This window comes from Rutilus rutilus (assembly GCF_951802725.1).
Source record: "Rutilus rutilus genome assembly, chromosome: 8".
In the NCBI taxonomy this organism is placed as follows: domain Eukaryota; kingdom Metazoa; phylum Chordata; class Actinopteri; order Cypriniformes; family Leuciscidae; genus Rutilus; species Rutilus rutilus.
In genome coordinates, this window is record NC_140222.1 from 10,277,139 (window position 1) to 10,297,009 (window position 19,871).

A 19,871-nucleotide genomic window follows, 5' to 3' on the forward strand; every position below is an offset into this window, starting at 1 on the left:
CCCAATAGAAAAAATAAAATTAAACATGACATCTGTCACTCAAAATTATAAACATGCAGTATGAATGAGATCTTATAGATTGTTGAAGGTTCCAAGAACTGTAAGATGATCAGCTATCAGTCTGTGTATGTTATCAATAATGCATTATGGGTAAGAATCCTGTTTGACTTCTGACCTGTGACACTTCTTTTTCAAACATAAGTTTGGCTTCAGTATTTTATTTAATTGTACATCAGTTCTATCTGGAGAGGAAGTCAGACTGTGAGGTTAATAACTACTATAGGACAGGAAGAAGCTCTCCACCTACAAGTTACATGCACACATTTGTCTAAAACTTCAAATCACATTTCTGAAGAAATCAAACCACAGCAGGTTTCCGTTTGACTGCTGAATAGCTATAGCTATATATAGTGTCATATAAAAATGAAAATGTGTGGTTTTCAACTTTTTTGTTTTGCCAAACACAACAATTGACAATCGAGTTCTTATAACTATTATAAGTTCTGTTGTGATTAAATTCAGGGAGATTCACTCAATATTCTTCTTCTTTCGGGGGATTACATGTTAAATACAGCCAGGCCATTTCAAAAACTATCAGTGTTAAATGATAAAGAATTAGGAATGTATGTTTTCTAAAGTCATCAAACAGTTATAATCGTAATAAGGGCCAGAAGAACACTTATATAACCATACTTTATATATCATGTAACATCATGTGTTCAGAGAGTGTGTGTGTGACTATAGGAGGGGCGAAGTCTGTCAGGGGACGATTCAGATTCACACATCAGATTAACAGTTCCAGTGTTTTTGGTACGTAGTTCAGACACGGACAAAGACAATGTTTCACGTGTTTGTTTTGTTCTGTTTGTGCGGTTGGCGTCTGAATGGTAAGTTATAAAAACATTTTACGGCTTCATTTTTTCAGTTTAAGAGCAATAAGCTTCTGATACTGTTCAAATTACACTGCTTTCACACTGTAAAAAATAAAAAGTTGAGTAAACTTAAAAAAGTGAAGCAACCAGCTGCAAAGCATTTTTGAGTTTACTCAACTTCAGTGGTCGAAGTTCATCCAACTACCAGTCCAACTCAAAGAAACGAGTAAGCACAACTACGGAGGTCCTGAAGTTCAGTAAACTCAAAAAAGCTTTGCAGCTGGTTGCTTCACTTTTTTAAGTTGATTCAATTTTTAACTTTTTTAAGTTGATTCAACTTTTTTACTTTTTAAGTTGATTCAACTTTTTCAAATATCTCACCCAGATACTTGTACAGCCTTCACATTAAGAATTCAAATGCAGGGAGTAAACCATACTGTAAATACAACACAATACAAAAGACATTGCTATCATTACAGAACTTATTTATTGACAAATATTCTGCAAAACAACACATTTTCTATTTGCATTAGGTATACATATTTTAAGGTGATGAAGTTCTATTCCACTCTTCAAGATTTATATATAAATAAAAAAAAAACACTATGCACAAAATTAGAGTACAAACTGGAATAAATAAATGCTCAACCTTACAATTATCCATATGGATTGCAGCTACTTGGACAATCTTTTGAAGGACTATGCAAAAAAAAAAAAAATCAGCCTTGCGGAGCACTTTGGGTCAAGATAAATAAACGTTTTTTTTCTAAACAAACTAAACAATTTTTTTCTTAACCAGTTACTACTGGTGTATTTTAATGCTTTAGAATAGTTAACATTGGGGCCATAAATCAAGCCAAAGAGGAGAGTAACAACTGTGGCAAAGGTCTTGCACATTATCTGGCCCAAACTGCTCTTATAGTACTACAGAGAGGCACCTTATATTTGGGTTTGAGTGGACAGTGGCAACATCATCTTCAACGATAGTTAAGGTCCTCATCTTCTCCCCTTGTGAATGGCTCTGTGTCCTGCAGTAGAAAATAAATCAGCATAAATTTAGGGTCATTTTTTTATTGTATTGAATTATGTTAGACCACAGAGTGTTCCTAAAGGTCTGCTCATGTAACTTCACTTGAAAAGTAAAGGTGGTCATGTTTTTAAGCATGTTCAAATTCAGCCATAGAGCTAAAACTGATAAACGGAAAACATTTTCCCAACTCCAAACAATGCCATATCAGCATTGATGTGATTGCCTGTGGCATTCGTCCACAGCAGAATCCACGGCCATTCTGATTTAATGCTTTTTTTAGTTTTAGTTTAGTTATTTTAGGTCACCCAAAATCGTACATGTATTAAGGCACACATTCTGTTCATCACCCAAAACTGGTCATATTGCATCAGTGAAGATTGGTTTAAATCACTAGAGTCACATGGATTACTTTCATGCTGCCTTTTCTTGTTTATATCTCCTATATTCATATTCTTTCATATTATATTAATTTTATTTACTCTGCTATTGCTACATTACTGTTTAACCTTATGATTGTGCACTGTATTGTTTTAACAGGTTAGATATCAGAGGGAATGTCTCCGGACAGTGTTGTGAAGCAGTAATTTTCCACTGTCTTTGCTTTGGTAAAATAACAGCTTGTTGAATTTGTGCTATCAGATGAAGTCAAACTGATCACTGAGAAAGTTTCAACTACAATTATTTAATAAAGTAATTTTTACCATGACTTTGTCTGTTGATGATAAGTTTTGTATATCACACAAAACCTATCTCTTAACAGCATCTGGTAAATAGGTGAAATATATCAGGTGTGAGTGTATATGCTGATGATCTTCTTACCAGGCAAGTCTTCAGGATGTTTCCAGACTTTTCCCTCATAAACAAAGGCAGACCTTTAAGAGTTGTAGACTTTCTTTGAGGAAGCACATTGGAGTTTCTGTGTCTGAAAGACAGAAAAACAAATACGGAACAAGTTATATACAAAGTGAAGCATGGGAATTACCTTGAAAAAGAGATGGCACCATTCAGCCTTTAACCAGAGAGATATGATCACATGCAAAATAATTACTTGATGATCAAGTGAGGATCTTCATCTCCACCACTTGCTCTGTACAACTAGATGTGTATTCATTTAACTAAGAGAAAAAGGTGCTCTTCGGATCAGTTTGTGTGATACTGTAATACTCAGCAGAGACCCTGAAAAAAAAAAAAAAAAAAAAAACATTGTTGAAACAGTAAGAAACAGTAAGTACATTCAGTTCAACTCACCTGATCTTTTCAAAAATAAAGGCCACTGTTTTAGCACATCCAAGGATCTTGTCACTGTACTGATGTTCTTTAGTCTAAAAAGGACAAATGCAACAGAACAAAGATACATAATTTTATTAAACAAAACAACAACAAAAAAATCAGTTAAAGTAGGTTAATTTAACATGTAGCAAAATAATACAGAAAATGAATAATCAAATGTGAAAAAGAATCAATGCATAGTTTTCACTGTATTTACAGCGATTTTGTCTTTTGTTAATTGATTAACATTAAGGATTTAGCCTAATATTTAAGGATACACAATATTTTTATCCTATTCACTTTAAAACATACCGCACACATACTACCCATTCTATTATTTGATATGCAAAGCTAACATACATATTTTTAACATAACACATTAGGTTTGCATAGGCTTCTATTATTAAATGTTTCCTCTAAATTGTATTGTATTTAATTATATTGCACTACTGTAGAATGACTGAGCATCAACCTAAGCATGTACAAATTGTAACTGAAATTTGTATACGTGACAAATAAACTTGAAATTAAATTGAACGGACTGCGGTCACTTTAAGAGCTCATGGATCTAATACTGAAACATCTAGGTTTCACCAAATTGGTTATGTTCACTTAAGACATTGCCGACTGTGTTTACTTGAATACTTTTTTTGTTTTGTTTTTTATTATTGACATAATTGTATGTGTATGTCATTATTAAATCGCAATACGCCACGAAAGATAGCTGAATTCGCACTCAGATTCTGTCCGAGTCCGAGAGAAGCGGCTTTCTGTCTCTCAATCAGCGCAAGCACCGCATTTAAGTCTTTATTCACGACTTACTGAGCTTAACATTTTTAACATCTTTTAAACACCATGCACGTCCTTGTCCTTCTTTTTCAAGCATGTTTCCTCACTCTAACGTTAGTCTGGGTAACATTAGCTTGTTAAGTAGCAATGTGCTACGTGGATAATCTCTAACAATAGAAACTTATCGTCACCACGAAATATATCTTTTAACATAATACTATATTTTATCAACATATGTGTGCAATTTATAGCCTATTTTCATTCATAAAGCTTAAAGAAAACTTACCGCAATCAGATGAAATCCAGTCCCTTCGATAGCGTGGTTGGAGGAGGAAACCCCAAGTAACGTACATCGAGACAGACTGCGCATGCGCGATGACGGGAAGTTAAACGTTCGAACTATGAAATCAAAATATTAAGTTTTCTCAACTTAATTGTTTGTGTTCATTGGACAAAATAGTAGTGCACTTGCAGTTAAATAGTTTTTATAAGTAAACTCAACATTGCAGTAAAAAATTTGCCCACTCAACTTAAAATTTTAAACTGAGTTAACAATTTGCAAGTTGGATTTTTTACAGTGCATGAGACATTATTGTGAGATCTACTTTGGATTCAGGTCTCGGTTCGTGATCTCTGTTTGGGTAGAAATCAGGGAATTTTGAAAAGTCTTGGAAATGTGTAGAATTGTAATAATTTGCCATGCCTATTAACACTTCACATTAAAAATCAGAAAAGTAATGGAGATTTCTTAAGAATGTAAACTAAAACTATTGGAGGGTTTGTAATTCTCGGTTGCTTTCAAATGTCAGGTTTTTTTTGGTTAAATAAATATTAAGTTATTGGTTCACTAATATCTGTTTGTTAATTTAAATCATCTTTAATTTCCTTATGTGTGTCTGCTGCTGTTCTACAACTTACATTTAAAGGGTACAAATTACAGCTAAATGCAGGCCTTATTAACAACATGAACCTTAATCTGCCATACATCTGATTATATGTTTGTTCTTCAGGTGTGTTTGGTGAGTCAGTGTCAGTGATGGAGGGAGATTCTGTCACTCTAAACACTGATCTTACTGAAATACATGAAGACGACGAGATAGTGTGGAAATATGGAGCTGAAAACTCTCTGATAGCTCAAATCAGTGGAGCTGCTGGAATCTCCTCCATATCTGATGATGTTCCTGATGGGAGATTCAGAGACAGACTGAAGGTGGATGATCAAACTGGATCTCTGACCATCACAAACACCACAACTGAACATGCTGGAGATTATACACTAGATATAAATGGAGTGAAAATAACATCAAAAACATTCAGTGTTTCTGTCTATGGTGAGTAGAGAGAATTTGTCCAAACATTCACATGTTCTTGTTTTAGTTTTACATATTGAATTGTTGAATGATTTTACAGTTTGAGTAGACAGAATGTACAAACACTCTCTAAACACACTGAACTAAAAAATAAGATTGATTAAATGTATCCATATTTCAGTTTATTCTCTCATGTTTTCCAGCTCATCTGCCCACTCCTAACATTACCAGAGATTGTTCTTCATCATCATCAAATTGTTCACTGCTGTGTTCAGTGTTGAATGTGTGTAATGCGACTCTCTCCTGGTACAAAGGAATCAGTGTATTGTCCAGCATCAGTGTGTGTGATCTCAGCATCAGTCTCTCTCTACCTCTGGAGGTGGAATATCAGGATAAAAACACCTACAGCTGTGTGCTGAACAATCCCATCAGCAACCAGACCACACATCTGGACATCAACACACTCTGTCACACATGTGCAGGTACCACAGCACTGATGATATATGTGTGTATTTACTGACCTGATCTCTGTCTTCTGTTGTAGATCACACTGATGCGTTCACTTCTTTCTTTATCATTACAGCACCGGACACACAGTCTTCTTCACACTCTCCAGTGTCTCTGATAGTGTTGATCTCTACAGCTGGATCTCTGATGATTGTTGTTATAGTCATGATCTTTTGCATCTGCAAGAAATGTAGAAAAACTGATCAAGAAGGCAAGTGTAACCTATCATTTTAAACAAGTAATAAATAATACTTTAAATGTACAGTCTAAATATGATAAACAGTTATTCTCATACATTTTCTAGATAATGCCCTCTAGTTCCTTTTTATGGAAAGAAACCAAATTAATATAGTGTTATAAATGTATTGTAATATAGTGTATAAATGTAATGTTATTAAATTTGGCAATTATTACACTCATGTAAAAATACATGTCCATGTCTGAATAATATCACTGAATGTCGCACATTTCTCAATCTAAATGAAAACAAAATTATAAATCTGCATTAATTCAATAATAAAACAACTTCACTGCCCTAAGTTGTAAACTCATCTAGCAAAGATATAGTTTTGTTGTTCTAATGAATCTATTATTACTGTTATGCAGAAGAGATCACTTACGCTGAGCCAACATTCTACAAAAGTAAAGCACATAAATCGGTAAGATCATTTATTCCTAATTTATGTTGTGTGTCTGTGTTTCGTTTCAGTGGTGAGTCAGGTATACTTGGCATCAGGTATATTAGGCTGCTGTCACTTTAAGACCTGACGCACAGATCCATTATACTGTTACACATGTGTTTTCTTTTCTTTTTTTTTCTCACAATTGCGAGATTATATCTTGCAATTAAGACTTTTTTCGCAGAATTGCGAAAGTCAATTTTGTACGATAAAATGTCACAATTGCATTTAAATTTTTTTTTTACTCCGCAGTGAACAAAAACAAACAAACAAACAAGCTTAGAAGAAAATTCTGAAAATGTGAGATACCGTACAAAAAAAATTAGATAAAGTTATTTTTTGTTGTTGTTTTTTATACAGAAAATAAAACCAGAAAATCACATGGAAGAGGATGATGTGGTGTACGTTTCTGTCGCCATGAGATGATCAAAAACCTTTTTCTGAATACCAGATCCAGCTTGCTCTACGAACCTTTAGTCTGTGGTTGAGTTTTGGGATTCAGAATCACCACATGTAGCAAGAGAATTCAGCACAAATGGTGTAAAGTATTGGAGTAAATGTAATTAGTTACTGTCCTCAAGTATCTTTTGGTTACTTTGTAGTTTTGTAGAGTATTTACTTTCTACTTGAGTACCTTTATGAACAAGTATATGTACTCTTTACTCCAATACATTTGTGAAAAGTAATGCAATAACTCATTACATTTTGCGTGGCACCTAACTTTTTCTGCAGCAGTTTATTGCTGAGTTAAAGAAGTGATATCGCCATCTACAGAGCATTAAAGGTACTATAACTTGTGCATTTTGCCCTTACTTGCACAAACTTGTCAACAAGCCTACTTTACACGAATGCGAGTGCATTAGCGGGTAGTTGCTGAATCGCACGTGTTTATGAGATGAGGCTGAAGCCAGGACGTCCAGTGCAAGTAAGCTTTGACTTTTTTACTCAACATTATTTTATTTATCCATTATATTGAAGAGACTTTTTTACTTATGCACCTGAGCTTAACTGAGACGTGAGTATTTGTAGATGTTTAAGCAGCCTTGATTTATTGCAATATTGAGGTGTTCAGTTTTATTTTAATTTTAGAAAATAAATGTGATCGCTCTCCTCACAAATCATCTGTTTCTTGTTTTTCATTGAAATGTCTCTTTGGTGTTGAGGACTCATCTTTGAGCCTACTTATGAGTAAAGAAGTACTGTTAAAATCAGATACTCTAAGACTTTTACTCAAGTGTAACTTGTAATGGAGTAATTTTCACTGTAAGGTATCTGTACTTTTACTCAAGTATTTCAGGTACTCTTTACACCTCTGACGAATTCTGAAAGAAAGAAATTTCATAAAATCCCAGCAGAGATACAGAAGGATGACTCTGAGGGGTTTGAAGTGTGACGTTGAGGGATGGACGAATGAAGCGCTCTCCTAAAGACTTTGATTTGTAATTCAATGACTTCTAGCAAACTATCTAAATCTAGTGGCACATTGGAGCATTTTCACGTTTGACTCTTAAAGCCTCAAAACTATTTTGTTTTCTATTAGAAAAGGTATAAAAACAACAACAAGCAAACACTTAGCTTTCTCATAATCAAAAAAAATATATAATAAGCAGGACTAGGTCAAATTAATGGGACTGTAAAATTGCATTAGTTTAGAGATTGGTTTGATGGACAAACATCTTCTGCATGAGCTTGTGTCTGGAGGTTTGTGGTGTGTTCATGCTCATATATCTTGATGTGTCAGTAGCATGCGGTTGAAGGGTGTTTTTCCATTTCTTCCAACAGGATGTTAACAGTTTAACTTATGCCATTTAACAGTTTAACTGCTTTGACTAAGGTGGTCTCAAGTCACACTGTAAAATATGGAAAATCATACTGATATGATCCTGAGTCATTTGTTCCATTCTGTCTTGTGTGTATTGTCTCTGTGTTTGTGTATGTTTGTGTTACATGTGGGCGGTTTCTTGAGATAATTTGTTGCTGATCCAGATATAAGGCCGCCGAAACACTCGACCTCTGCCATTATTGATTGATCGTAGACTGTTTTGCTATTACTTGTGTCGTCGTTTTGTCTAGCTTAGAGTGTCGTACCAGAGAGATTGTGAGTGTGATTGTGATTTTGGACCTGTGATTATTCTTGTTAACTTGACCCACGCCTGATTGACTACAATTTTGGATTCTGATTTGGCATTTGTTTGCTATGTAATGTATATCTTCTGTAAATATTATTGTATTTTTGCCAAATTAAGGGAGGTAGGGGGGTTGACGCCATTTTATTTTGAATATCTATCTTTTCACATTGTTTTTGGTCTATGGAGGTAAGTTTAAACTGTATTTTGTGTTAGAAATTGTAGAGGGGGGGGGAAAGAAAAAAAAGATTGTTTTATTTTGGCCTTGTCTGCCCCTGATGCTAAACCCTTTTAAAAAATAATCTTTTTTTTTTCTTCTTTGCATCTCTCTGGTAGTGAGACTTTTTCTTCCTTTTCCTGCTGACCCCTAGCGGTCGTAACAATGCTGTTTTGCATATGCATCATGACTTTATCCACAAGCTGTGAACCTGAAGATAAGTTGTACAGTCATTTAAAAAAAGTTATGTCTAAGAACTATTCTAGATGTCACATGTTTTTTTCAATGTCTGCGTCATTTAAAGAATAAAAACATTGTGTTTTCTGTTGTGATATTTATGGTTTAATAGTTATAATGATTATAGCTAACTACAAGTAGCAAGCAACACTAACAATCTAGACATTTTGTCAAAAGTAGTAGTTTTAAACAACTTGAATGCCATTTTCTCATTTGCAGTTGTTACAGTGTTTTAGTCTTTGTAAGTGTGTCATCTGAGCTGTAATGTCTCATGACTGATGACTCAATATTAAAACTCCAAGTGGACCAATAGCAGCTCTACTTCTGTCAGATAAGATGTTGATAAGATAAGGAGGGTGGTTATTTAGTAGTCAAAAGAGTGATTGAGGAATACAGGACTGTTTACACACTGATGGGTATATCTGTGGTCATTTCAACTGCGAAAGTAATTTCCAACTTCTACAAAAAAAAAGTGCATTGTGGGTCAAGTGATATATCTGGTGGGCCGCAGGTGTTCATCTAGATGGATTTGTTCAAAACATATCATCGTAACAAATTGAATTATTATTTGAAACAATCAAAATCAAAAAGGCAGATTTTCCACATTTTGACCACATGATGTGGTTAGTGTGTACCGTGTTGAAAAGCTTCGAGTAATCAGCCATTTTACGATTGTTAAGGAAAAGGCCTTAGAGCTTCACAAAGCTTCATTTCACCAACATTATGTATTTATTTCCACCAAATGCTCCTGTATTGTAAATCCTCCAGCATTTCCGTCTCAAATATTCTGTCAGTTCATAGTCAGATCACCTACACAGAGCTCCATATATCAGTATACACGTGTTACTTTCATCTATACCTCACTGTCTTCCATGTGCTGTTCCACTGTCTTACATGTGCTTCAGATGTAGTAAACATCAGTATTTGACCACTACAGGAATGGGTAATTATTCCTACAGAACCAATTATACTTGTGTAATGCTATTTACTTAGACAACAGTTCACTATAACGATATAGAATTATTGAAAATGTTCACCACTTCACCACAAAGACAATAGTTTCAATAGTAACAACAATAATAACATAGACAATAGTATAGTTTTACCCAAAACAAAGTTACTTCAAATACAGTTATTGTACTCACTTCAAAATCATTATTTAATATGGGATGGTCAGAGTTAAGATTTTTCCTAAGATTAGGAACAGCATCCCACACAGTGTGCTTTTGTGACGGACTGGTAACTCATTTATAAACAGTAACAGTATGGATGAATACTAGTGCGCCATCTAGTGTCCTAACCAGGAACTCACCATTCCAAGATTAGCGCCACCATCTAATAATAATAATAATAATAATAATAATATAAAAAAATAAAATAAAATAAAAAATATAGTTGATTATACTCTATACTTCTGATTACAAACTCAATAATTGCATGACAAATTCACAGTAATCATAAAATATGTTTTTATTAGCATTCGTTTCAGAAAAAGGAGCAGCAAAGTATATAGTCTTTATATAAAAAATAGATGAAATGTCAAACTCAGATTTGCCTTAAATGCATACAGACTTTGAGCAGATGCAACAAATATCATTATATCCAAGTGAAAGCATTATTTTTTTTAACTAAAATAAGAATATCTTGGGGACCCCCAATTCTTTTTTTTTATTATTTTATTATTAGTGTTATGTGGTGTCCCGAATCATGAAATTGGAACCGAAAGTTGAGGTTATCTTCTTACTCTGAGTAAACTTACACATGTCGCATAACCGGCTTTCTGGAATACCCCTGGGTTAAAACGAAACTCATTTACATACAAACACAGACAAGATTTAAACTTCCAAATGACCAATGGCAAAGTTACAAGAAAACAGATGGTATAATAACCAGCAATCAAATAACATATCAGAGAAACAAAGACAAAATTCAAACTTACAATTAATCATAGAAAAGTGTAAAACAAGTCAGATGGCCCCCAATATCCACCAACATGGTGGTGGCGCAATGGATAAGACACATGCCTTTGGTGTGAGAGACCCGGGTTCGAATCCACTGTGAGACACCAATGTGTCCCTGAGCAAGATACTTAACCCCTAGTTGCTCCAGAGGCGTGCGACCTCTGACATATATAGCAATTGTAAGTCGCTTTGGATAAAAGCGTCAGCTAAATGAATAAATGTAAATGTAAATATGCCCTCTTCACACAGAGATTCCGGGAAATGCTCAGCAAATCCCGGGATCTTATGTCTTGAAAGGTTTCTTTTGACTTCGTAAAAAATGTAATAAGAACTCTTGGTGCTCTGTGACATTAGAAGTGCTGCAATAGTTATATTTGAGTGGCAATAAGTTTTGAGGTAGTTCAGAAATGTATGTGTAATTGTGCAAAAAATGTCAAGAGTTTTGAATAATAAGAAGTGCCTTTGTTTTATCTTTAGACCTTTTGTGCAGTACAAGAGCACTTCTGCAACTTCTGAGGGTCAGTGAAGGTGAAAGTTCAGAACAGCAACTTGTTATGTCCTTATGTACAACCAGTCACTGCATTCATTAATCAACAAGCCGAACATGTCGGGACTGGTTCTGTCTTTTCTGTTCTGTTTTGTGGTTGCCATGTGCTTCTAACATCCAAGAAACAGCTGAGGACAAAGCACATAAAGGGACACTTCACCCTAAAATTAAATGAAGTCTTGTTACGACAGACACAACAGGTACAAGGATTGTATTTCATGTCATGTTTTTGTTAATCTTGATTTCTCACAGCTTGTGTGTTTTTCTAGGCAAGTCAGAGTAAATTGAGGCACTAATAGAGTCTCGCAAACATGCAAGTCGAGCACAGAAGACCAACGAAATTTCATATTGTGTAGCCCCAGAATACATGGAATAATTATAGAAAATGTGTCACATGGGATCTTTGATATCTTTCTTTGATACGTTTGCATCTTTTTTTAAAAGCTTGATGCCGGTCACTATTCACTGCCATTTTAAGTGGGACTTTTTTTATCACCTTTTGTTGTACATAAAAGAAAGAAAGGCATATGACATTAGAACAACACCAAGGTGAGTAAAGCTGGTTTGTAAGCTAAAGCTGACAAATAATTACATTATAGCTAAAGTTATTGTAGGTTCTTTGTAGTGCTTGCAAGTACTTGTTTTATAAAATGTATCTGAGGGTTAAAAAAGCAACAAATATCTACTGACATAGTTAAAATTATGTATGCTCCCAGTAAAAGAGTATTTCATATTTCCATAAGTAAAGGTAGTGTCTGCGAAGTATTTCAAGAGGTAACAGTTTAAAAGTTGTTGTGAAGCTTATAAAAGTAAACAATTTCTATAATTTGAATCAAATGAAAATTGTGTTGTGGTAGCTGCATCCTGTTGGGATTCTCTCAGATCATGTCATCTAGTTTTTCCTGTAAGAAAGCAATGAATCACAGAATGTAAAAAGAGCTTAATGAACAATATAATTTAAAGTTACAGGACATCTGTCATTAAACAAGATCTGTCTGAAATGTTGATTTTTCCATAGGGATGCTTTTGCCAGTACAGTGAGATCAGAGAAATGTAAAATTCAGAGTTTTCTACAAAGAAACGCTAGAGTAGAACAGTATACCATATTGTTGGTCTTTCTAGTCTATCATCGGATTATTTTCCTGTCTGCACTGAAAATTCTGTAGGTGTTTCTTACCTCTTCTATAGATGATCCAACCAACAGTTACAGCCAGAAGCAGAACAGCAACACAGATCAGTGAAATATAACCTTCAAGATCTGCTGCAACCGCTAAAGAGAGACGCAGGCTTTAGTGTGAGCGTATCTGATCTATAACAAACTCTGTGAACTTTGACTAAAACTGCATGAGTTTTAGGAGTTAATTATAATAATTATAATCATCTTTATAATGAGTGTTTGGTATCCATCTATTAAAATACATTATAAACAAAGACATTTTAATATAGTGCAAATGTGTTATTTTCAGAACATCTTACAAAGCCCAAATAAGAAGCCCAAATAAAATTGAAATATAAATCATTATTTCATTGAAAGTTGTAAGGTACTCACCAGTGACCAAAACATTGAATCTCTTGACTAAGGTGTGTCTGCTACTGATGATTTCTAGATGATAAAATCCAGAGTGTTCATTTCCAATATCATTGATGGTAAGAGATCCATTTTCATGATAAAGGATTCTGTCTTTGAATTTCCCATCACGTGAAAAGACTAAATTTGTTCCATTGAATTCTATGAGAGTATCTTCATCTCCAAACTTCCACAGCAGTTGGAAATATTTCTGTATTTTAGTGACACCACTGTCTAGAGTGACAGGTTGTCCCATATTCACTCTTATGGTTCTCACTGCATCTGTTCAAACACATGTGAATGACAAAGATCAACATATACTCTGTAACATCTCACCAACACAATCATTCATCCGCCCTCCAGAGTGAGCCTTTACCTGCAGGGCTCTAGACTAACTTTTTGCCGTGGTTGCACTGGTGTGCTTAACTTTTTTATTTAGGTGCACCAGCACAAAATTTGGGTGCACCCAAATTTTATCTTGGCTCGCATCACCTTTAACGCCACAATTTCAAGGTCACCTTTTTATCATACTCTATACATTCATATATATTATGTAAATGATTTTAAACAAGAATAAGGTTTAGGTAAATACTTCTTTTTTTTTTTCTTTGAAGCACAATTATACTGTATATAAAAATAAAAATATTTTTTAAAAAGTGCTTCAATGAGCTGCCAAACTAACTATTTTGAGTCTCTAGCTATAGGCTGTACCTCCATCTCTGAGTCAGATGCCATTTCCGACGAAGAACCAGGGCTTGGCATCTTACCAGGGACTGGGGAGACTGGTGGCTGAAGCAGCTCCATGTCTGGGCCGTTGTCGGAGCACTGACCGGGGAGTTGGGTTTTTTACGGTATTCCTACTCTTACCGATACTGCTTATTGATCCGGTACTTTAACTGTATTCTTATCGGTTATCGGGGGGGGGGGGGGGGGGGCTAGTTTGTTTTGGTTCCGTGCGCCGGTTCCGCTTTTTCATTTTCGACAATGGCGAGCAAAAGAGAGAGAGTGTTGTTGCAGCTGGAGCTAATCGACGTTGAACAACAAATTATTTTATTGCAAATGTTTAATCGCAGAAGAAAAAGAAGTTGATCCATCGTTGAAACAAACAACTCCGAGCAGTGGTCACTTCAAAAATGGCAGTATAGCGGGAGGGGGAAACCGGAAAAGCTACACTCCGGAAATGATGTATAATCTGACCAATCACAGCCCCGCGTCGCCTCGACGCGTAGTTACAATTTTTTGGAGGTGCACGTGGAGCTACGCGGGGGGGTCGGAGAGGGGTTCGCGGCGACGCAGAGGGGTCTGCGGGGGTACGCCGTCGATTCGACGCAGAAGCATAAACCGGGCTTAAGATGTAAGCTATAACGTTATCTCCATAAAAGCAGACTTCTTACATCAGTGCGTTCTGACTTGTACGTGATCATACCAGTCATCATTTTGTAATAACACAGCCTCATACGGGTGATTTACTGGTAATATTAAAACTCCCCTCATTGGTAAATTCCCAGAACTGATTTACCGGTTGCCTATTTTTTATAAAGGTCCTGTTTACACATATTTCTCACTGGTTATTCACCGGTAATTCACCAGTAAACACTATATGTGGAAGGGGCTGTTGCAGTGTTGCAATTGTATCAAAGCTCTTGAGGGGTCCCCCAAAAAATACTACATAAAATAAAAATAACATTTTATGCTGCTATCCATTCTTTCCATCATTTCTGTCAGTGTTATCAAGAATATAAACAGAACATATGCAACAGTCATTCCTATCTCTTCCAAACATTGAAAAATACATTTTTTACATTGTCTCAAACGTATTTTCTGTGATCAATGGCAACGTGCCACATATGCTTTCAGTTTTATTTACTGTAATTTGTTCATTTAAGATGATCTACATCAGTGGTTCCCAAACCTGTCCTGGAGGACCCCCAACACTGCACGTTTTCTTTTTCTCCCTAGTCAAACACACCTTATTCAACTCATCAGCTCATTATCACATGGGTTAATGAGCTGATGAGTTGAATCAGGTGTGTTTGACAAGGGAGAAAAAGAAAACGTGCAGTGTTGGGGGTACTCCAGGACAGGTTTGGGAACCACTGATCTACATCATTTGAATATATAAAAATACTGTAAAAAATTACACAACTGAAACAAATAAAAGACTTCAGATACTTACTGCACACATTAACAATGAAACTCTTGTGTAAGGTGTGTCTGCTGCTGATGATCTCTAGATGATAGAGTCCAGCATGTTCAGTTGTGGTGTTTGTGATGGTCAGAGATCCAGATTGATCGTCCAGCTTCAGTCTGTCTCTGAATCTCCCATCAGGAACACCATCATATGTGGAGACGTTTCGGGCAATTCTATTAAATGCAGCTATGAGAAAGTCTTCATATTCAAACATCCACAGTATCTCATCATATTTATCAGTAAGATCAGTGTGTAGAGTGACAGAATCTCCCTCCATCACCGACACTGACTTCACTGCACCTGTGTCAGCAAACACAAATGGAGAACAAACAGAAAACATTTCTAAGTACTTTCTCTTTTATATCCATGAATTGGAAGAAACTTTTTGCTGATATTTATTGATATGCTAGCTTCTGTTTTAACATTTACTATTTTGTCATGAAATACTGCATTCCGTGCCCTGTAATTTTATCAGTCCATAAAATTATTCAGGTTACACATGACCCCCCATTAATGGTCAAATCATCCAAATTGGATGATTTCATTTACACTTCTAAGGAGAGAATAAACTTTTATAAAGTACTCACCAACAATAGTTATATTGAATCTCTTATGTATGGTATGAGTGCTGCTGGTCATCTGTAGGATATAAATTCCACACTGTTCTGTCCTTATGCTCCTGATTTTAAGAGATCCAGTTTCATGATCCACCTCCAATTTGTTTAAGAATGGCTTAGCATTATGTTTTTTTATGGCCTTTACTTGGGATGTTTTATCGATTGAACTTATTACAATGTTTCTGAAAATCCACTGAATGAGATGATACTTCTGTATTTCAGTAACACCAGTGTGTAGAGTGACAGAATCTCCCTCCATCACTGACACAGTCTTCACTCCATCAGTTTTATCAGACAAAACTGGAGGAAAAACAAAAAGAGTTACTCAGAGATCAGCCTTATATAATATTGTGTAACAACAGACAAAACACCCCTCCTTCAACAGTCAAAATTTGATTCAACATTTTATAACTGTAATATGCAATTACTTTCCACTGCACTTTCACTCGGATAGCTTCTGTCCAAACTTTATTTGCACTACTTTAAATCCATTGTTATACTGCTCATTAGCCTAACTTATACATATATCTATTTGTTAAATTCTGTTTATAGTAATAGCCATCTGTATATTATGCTCACATTCTGTTTATAGTAACAGCCATCTGTATATATATTCATAGTACATATCTATCTGTAAAATTCTGTTTATAGTAACAGCCATCTGTATATTATATTCAGTACATATCTATCTGTAAACATTCTGTTTATAGTAATAGCCATCTGTATATTATTATATTCAGTACATATCTAGCTGTAAACTCTGTTCACAGTAATAGTTATCTGTATATTATATTCATAGGACAATCTATCTGTAAATTTTTGTTTATAATAGTATTCAACTCTATATTTATTCAGTACATATCCATGTTCTGCACTTATGGAACCACTGTATATCCTGCACTTGCTGCTATTGCACTTCTGGTTAGACCTAAACTGCATTTCGTTGCCTTGTACCTGTACTTGTGTAATGACAATAAAGTTGAATCTAATCTAATCTAATCTAATCTTATAACTATTCAAATCCACATTTTAGGTCTATTAAAGGCACAATATGTAAGTTTTTACCACCAGAGGTCGCGTTTTCAAAACAATGTCAAAGGTGAATCTTGATGACGCTATGAAAGAGAATGAAACAATGAGGGATGTCGTTTTCACCATCCAGAGATGTGTGGAATTCACAAATCATGTTCACGGATGAGATAATAAATTAGTTTTTGTATTAGCTGCACGTTTAATCAAAGTATTTTAATGTAATCGTAATGAAGTAGCTACATGAAACGTGTAATGTAATGCTATAATAGCCTATAACTGATATGCGATTATTTGTCAAATGATTTGGTGTGTTAATGCTGCACAGTTTAAAACAATCGTACTAAAAAGTACATTTGACAAACCCACAGTACTTGAAAGTATTGGCTAACATTTTTTTTTGTAACACATACTGTATTTCATTTCACTGCTATGGACTTGATCACCAGACTTAATAAAAAAACTTTACTAAAGTACAAAAAGAAAAAGTTCAATATAACTGTAGTGTGCAATATATATTGTTTTCCTCCCATCGGAAACAGAGGATAGCGCGGATATTACATCATTGATAGGCGACAATAACAAGGGACGAGTCATTATTTAAAACTGGAATTTCTCTGGATTTACAAATTGTTGGGAACTTTTGGGATAATGTAAGTACACAACTGCATAAAAATATATCACAATGTGCAAGTGGCTTTTGAATATTTTATTATAAAAGGGGAAGAACAATTGAGTGTGCAGTATTACAGAAACTTACAGAACATCTTAAACTTTAATAAAACTACAGTAGTCAACATTTGAAGTGGATAAAAAAGATTCATCAAAGTTGTTCTAAGACAAGAACGGGTATTGTTCAAAATTCATGTATAACTTTGATGAAAGGTTTTGATCCACTACAAATGTTGACTAGTCTAGTTTAGAAGTACTTGAAGTGCTTGACTTAATGCTCTCTCATTATCTTACTGACGCTCTGTGGCTACTGAACTGATAAGGTAAAATAGGCACTGAAATGTTGCCATGGAGACAGTCAAATGCAAATATGTCACAGTGTGGCGTCACAAATGAATGGAAGTGGAAAAAAATAATATTTTTGACAGCTTGGTTTTAACAAATGTTCTTTTTGCAGTGAGAATACATTTTTCAGGTCTGAAATTTCAACCCAAAGAAATTTGATTCGTCACGCCATGACCCCTTTCTAGTTAATATCTGACAAGTTGTGGAAAAATAATTATAATTAAATAATCTAATTATTACACTGAAATCCCTGACATACTCACCACTGACATTGTATATCATCTCTATGTTTCTGCCATGGACGTTTAGTTTATAAAGTCCAGAATGTTCAGTTCTGATGTTTGTGATGATGAGATCTCCAATCTGCTCGTTTATGTATAGTCTGTCTCTCCCATCAATAACATCATCATATAATTTAGTTGTACCTGCTGCTCTATTGACTCTAGCTATGAGAATGGCATTTGGTCCAAACCTCCAGTCTATCACATCTCCAATCTGGACTTCAGTGAGACCAGTATGTAGAGTGACAGTATCTCCCTCCATCACTGACACTGTTTCACCAACTGTATCACCAAACACACCTGAAATTAGATATAAAACACTGTAAGAGTCACACTGTTGCTGTGACTGCAGAAAAGCATGAAGATTAAGACTCACGGGTAGTCCATAAGAGGATGAAGAGAGTAGCAGTGGTTCACAAAAATAAGTATTTTAATGAAACAATAGATGAGTAAAAGTAAAAGTGTACATAGAATAGAGGCCAACCTGGCATGGCAATTTTGTAAATGGAGCTTGAGGTAATAAAAATAAATAAATAAAAGGAACTAAGAAAAACACACAAACATAACATAATTGTGACAGTAAGATAACATAATTAGGTGATTTTTATTACGCTTTAATAAATCTAATTTGACTTGTCTACAATTTATTTCAGTAAAAAATAAAAATAAAGGCAGAGGGCTAAAAATCGACTCAATGTAAATAACATAATACTGAATTCATAACAGAAAAAAAAAATGTATGCAACTTAAAAGAGCAGGACAAAATAATGTCAATTTTAAAAAATACCACATAAAACACATCTCTGATTTTTGCAATAATAAAATCTGCCCATCACCATGAAGAAACAAGAGAAAAGAAGATTTTTTTTAAATCTGCAACACTTAACTGTTTCCTACAGTTAGGCTATGTAAAGCCTATCAATGGTGCACATTAAGATATTCCAACCCGGTTGTCTTTTCTATTCAATTTATTGACAATTCAGAAAAACACCAAAACAATCACATAAATAGGCTCAGATGGTAGCAAGTTCATAGAAAGTATATCGGTGCAGACGTTCAATACTTTGACTCAAACTTAAATAATACTTCAAAACAGTGACAAAAGCCAGCTCCTGGCAGCAGCTTACAACCTGTTTTCCAAACCAGGCACAAACCATCATCATTACAACCTCAAAGAAAGGAAATCGCTAGCACCTATCTGGCGTTGTCTACCTTCTTACAACAACTGTTTTGCAATCCAAGCAAAAACTCACCCTACCAAACAGGACCACTGTATATAGTATAGTGGTTACAAGTTACATGGCACAGTTAGTTATATAGTTATATATACAGTTATATAGTATAGTATAGTATAGTACAGTTATACAGTTAAAGCCAAACCGAAATTAAGCTAGTATAGCCTACATGAATCTTAAGTCTTACCGTAGAACAAAAATACGAACACGGAAAAGGTCTCCATATTGCTGTGGAGCTCTTCAAAATTGTATTGTAATGAACATTATCGGTGGTTCATCTAAATTGTATCCGTTGCCTGTGTCGACCGTAAACGAAACTAACACTAATACTAGAGATCGATACTTTATAGAGACAAAGCTATTTAGTAATAAAAACTTCCCCACACCTG

At 34.9% G+C, this 19,871-nt stretch overlaps 1 protein-coding gene across 1 annotated transcript; it reads right to left on the bottom strand.

Moving 5' to 3' along the window:
- Positions 1–10,576: 10,576 nt before the first annotated feature.
- Positions 10,577–19,871, bottom strand: LOC311295824 (uncharacterized protein). The gene is made up of 7 exons (XM_084417344.1): positions 19,670–19,871; positions 18,230–18,547; positions 15,891–16,220; positions 15,289–15,603; positions 13,095–13,394; positions 12,723–12,815; positions 10,577–12,447 (listed from the first exon to the last, which is right to left on the bottom strand). Exons 1-7 carry the CDS (start codon positions 19,704–19,706, stop codon positions 12,434–12,436), a joined length of 1,407 nt encoding a protein of 468 aa, XP_084273470.1. The 5' UTR covers positions 19,707–19,871; the 3' UTR covers positions 10,577–12,433.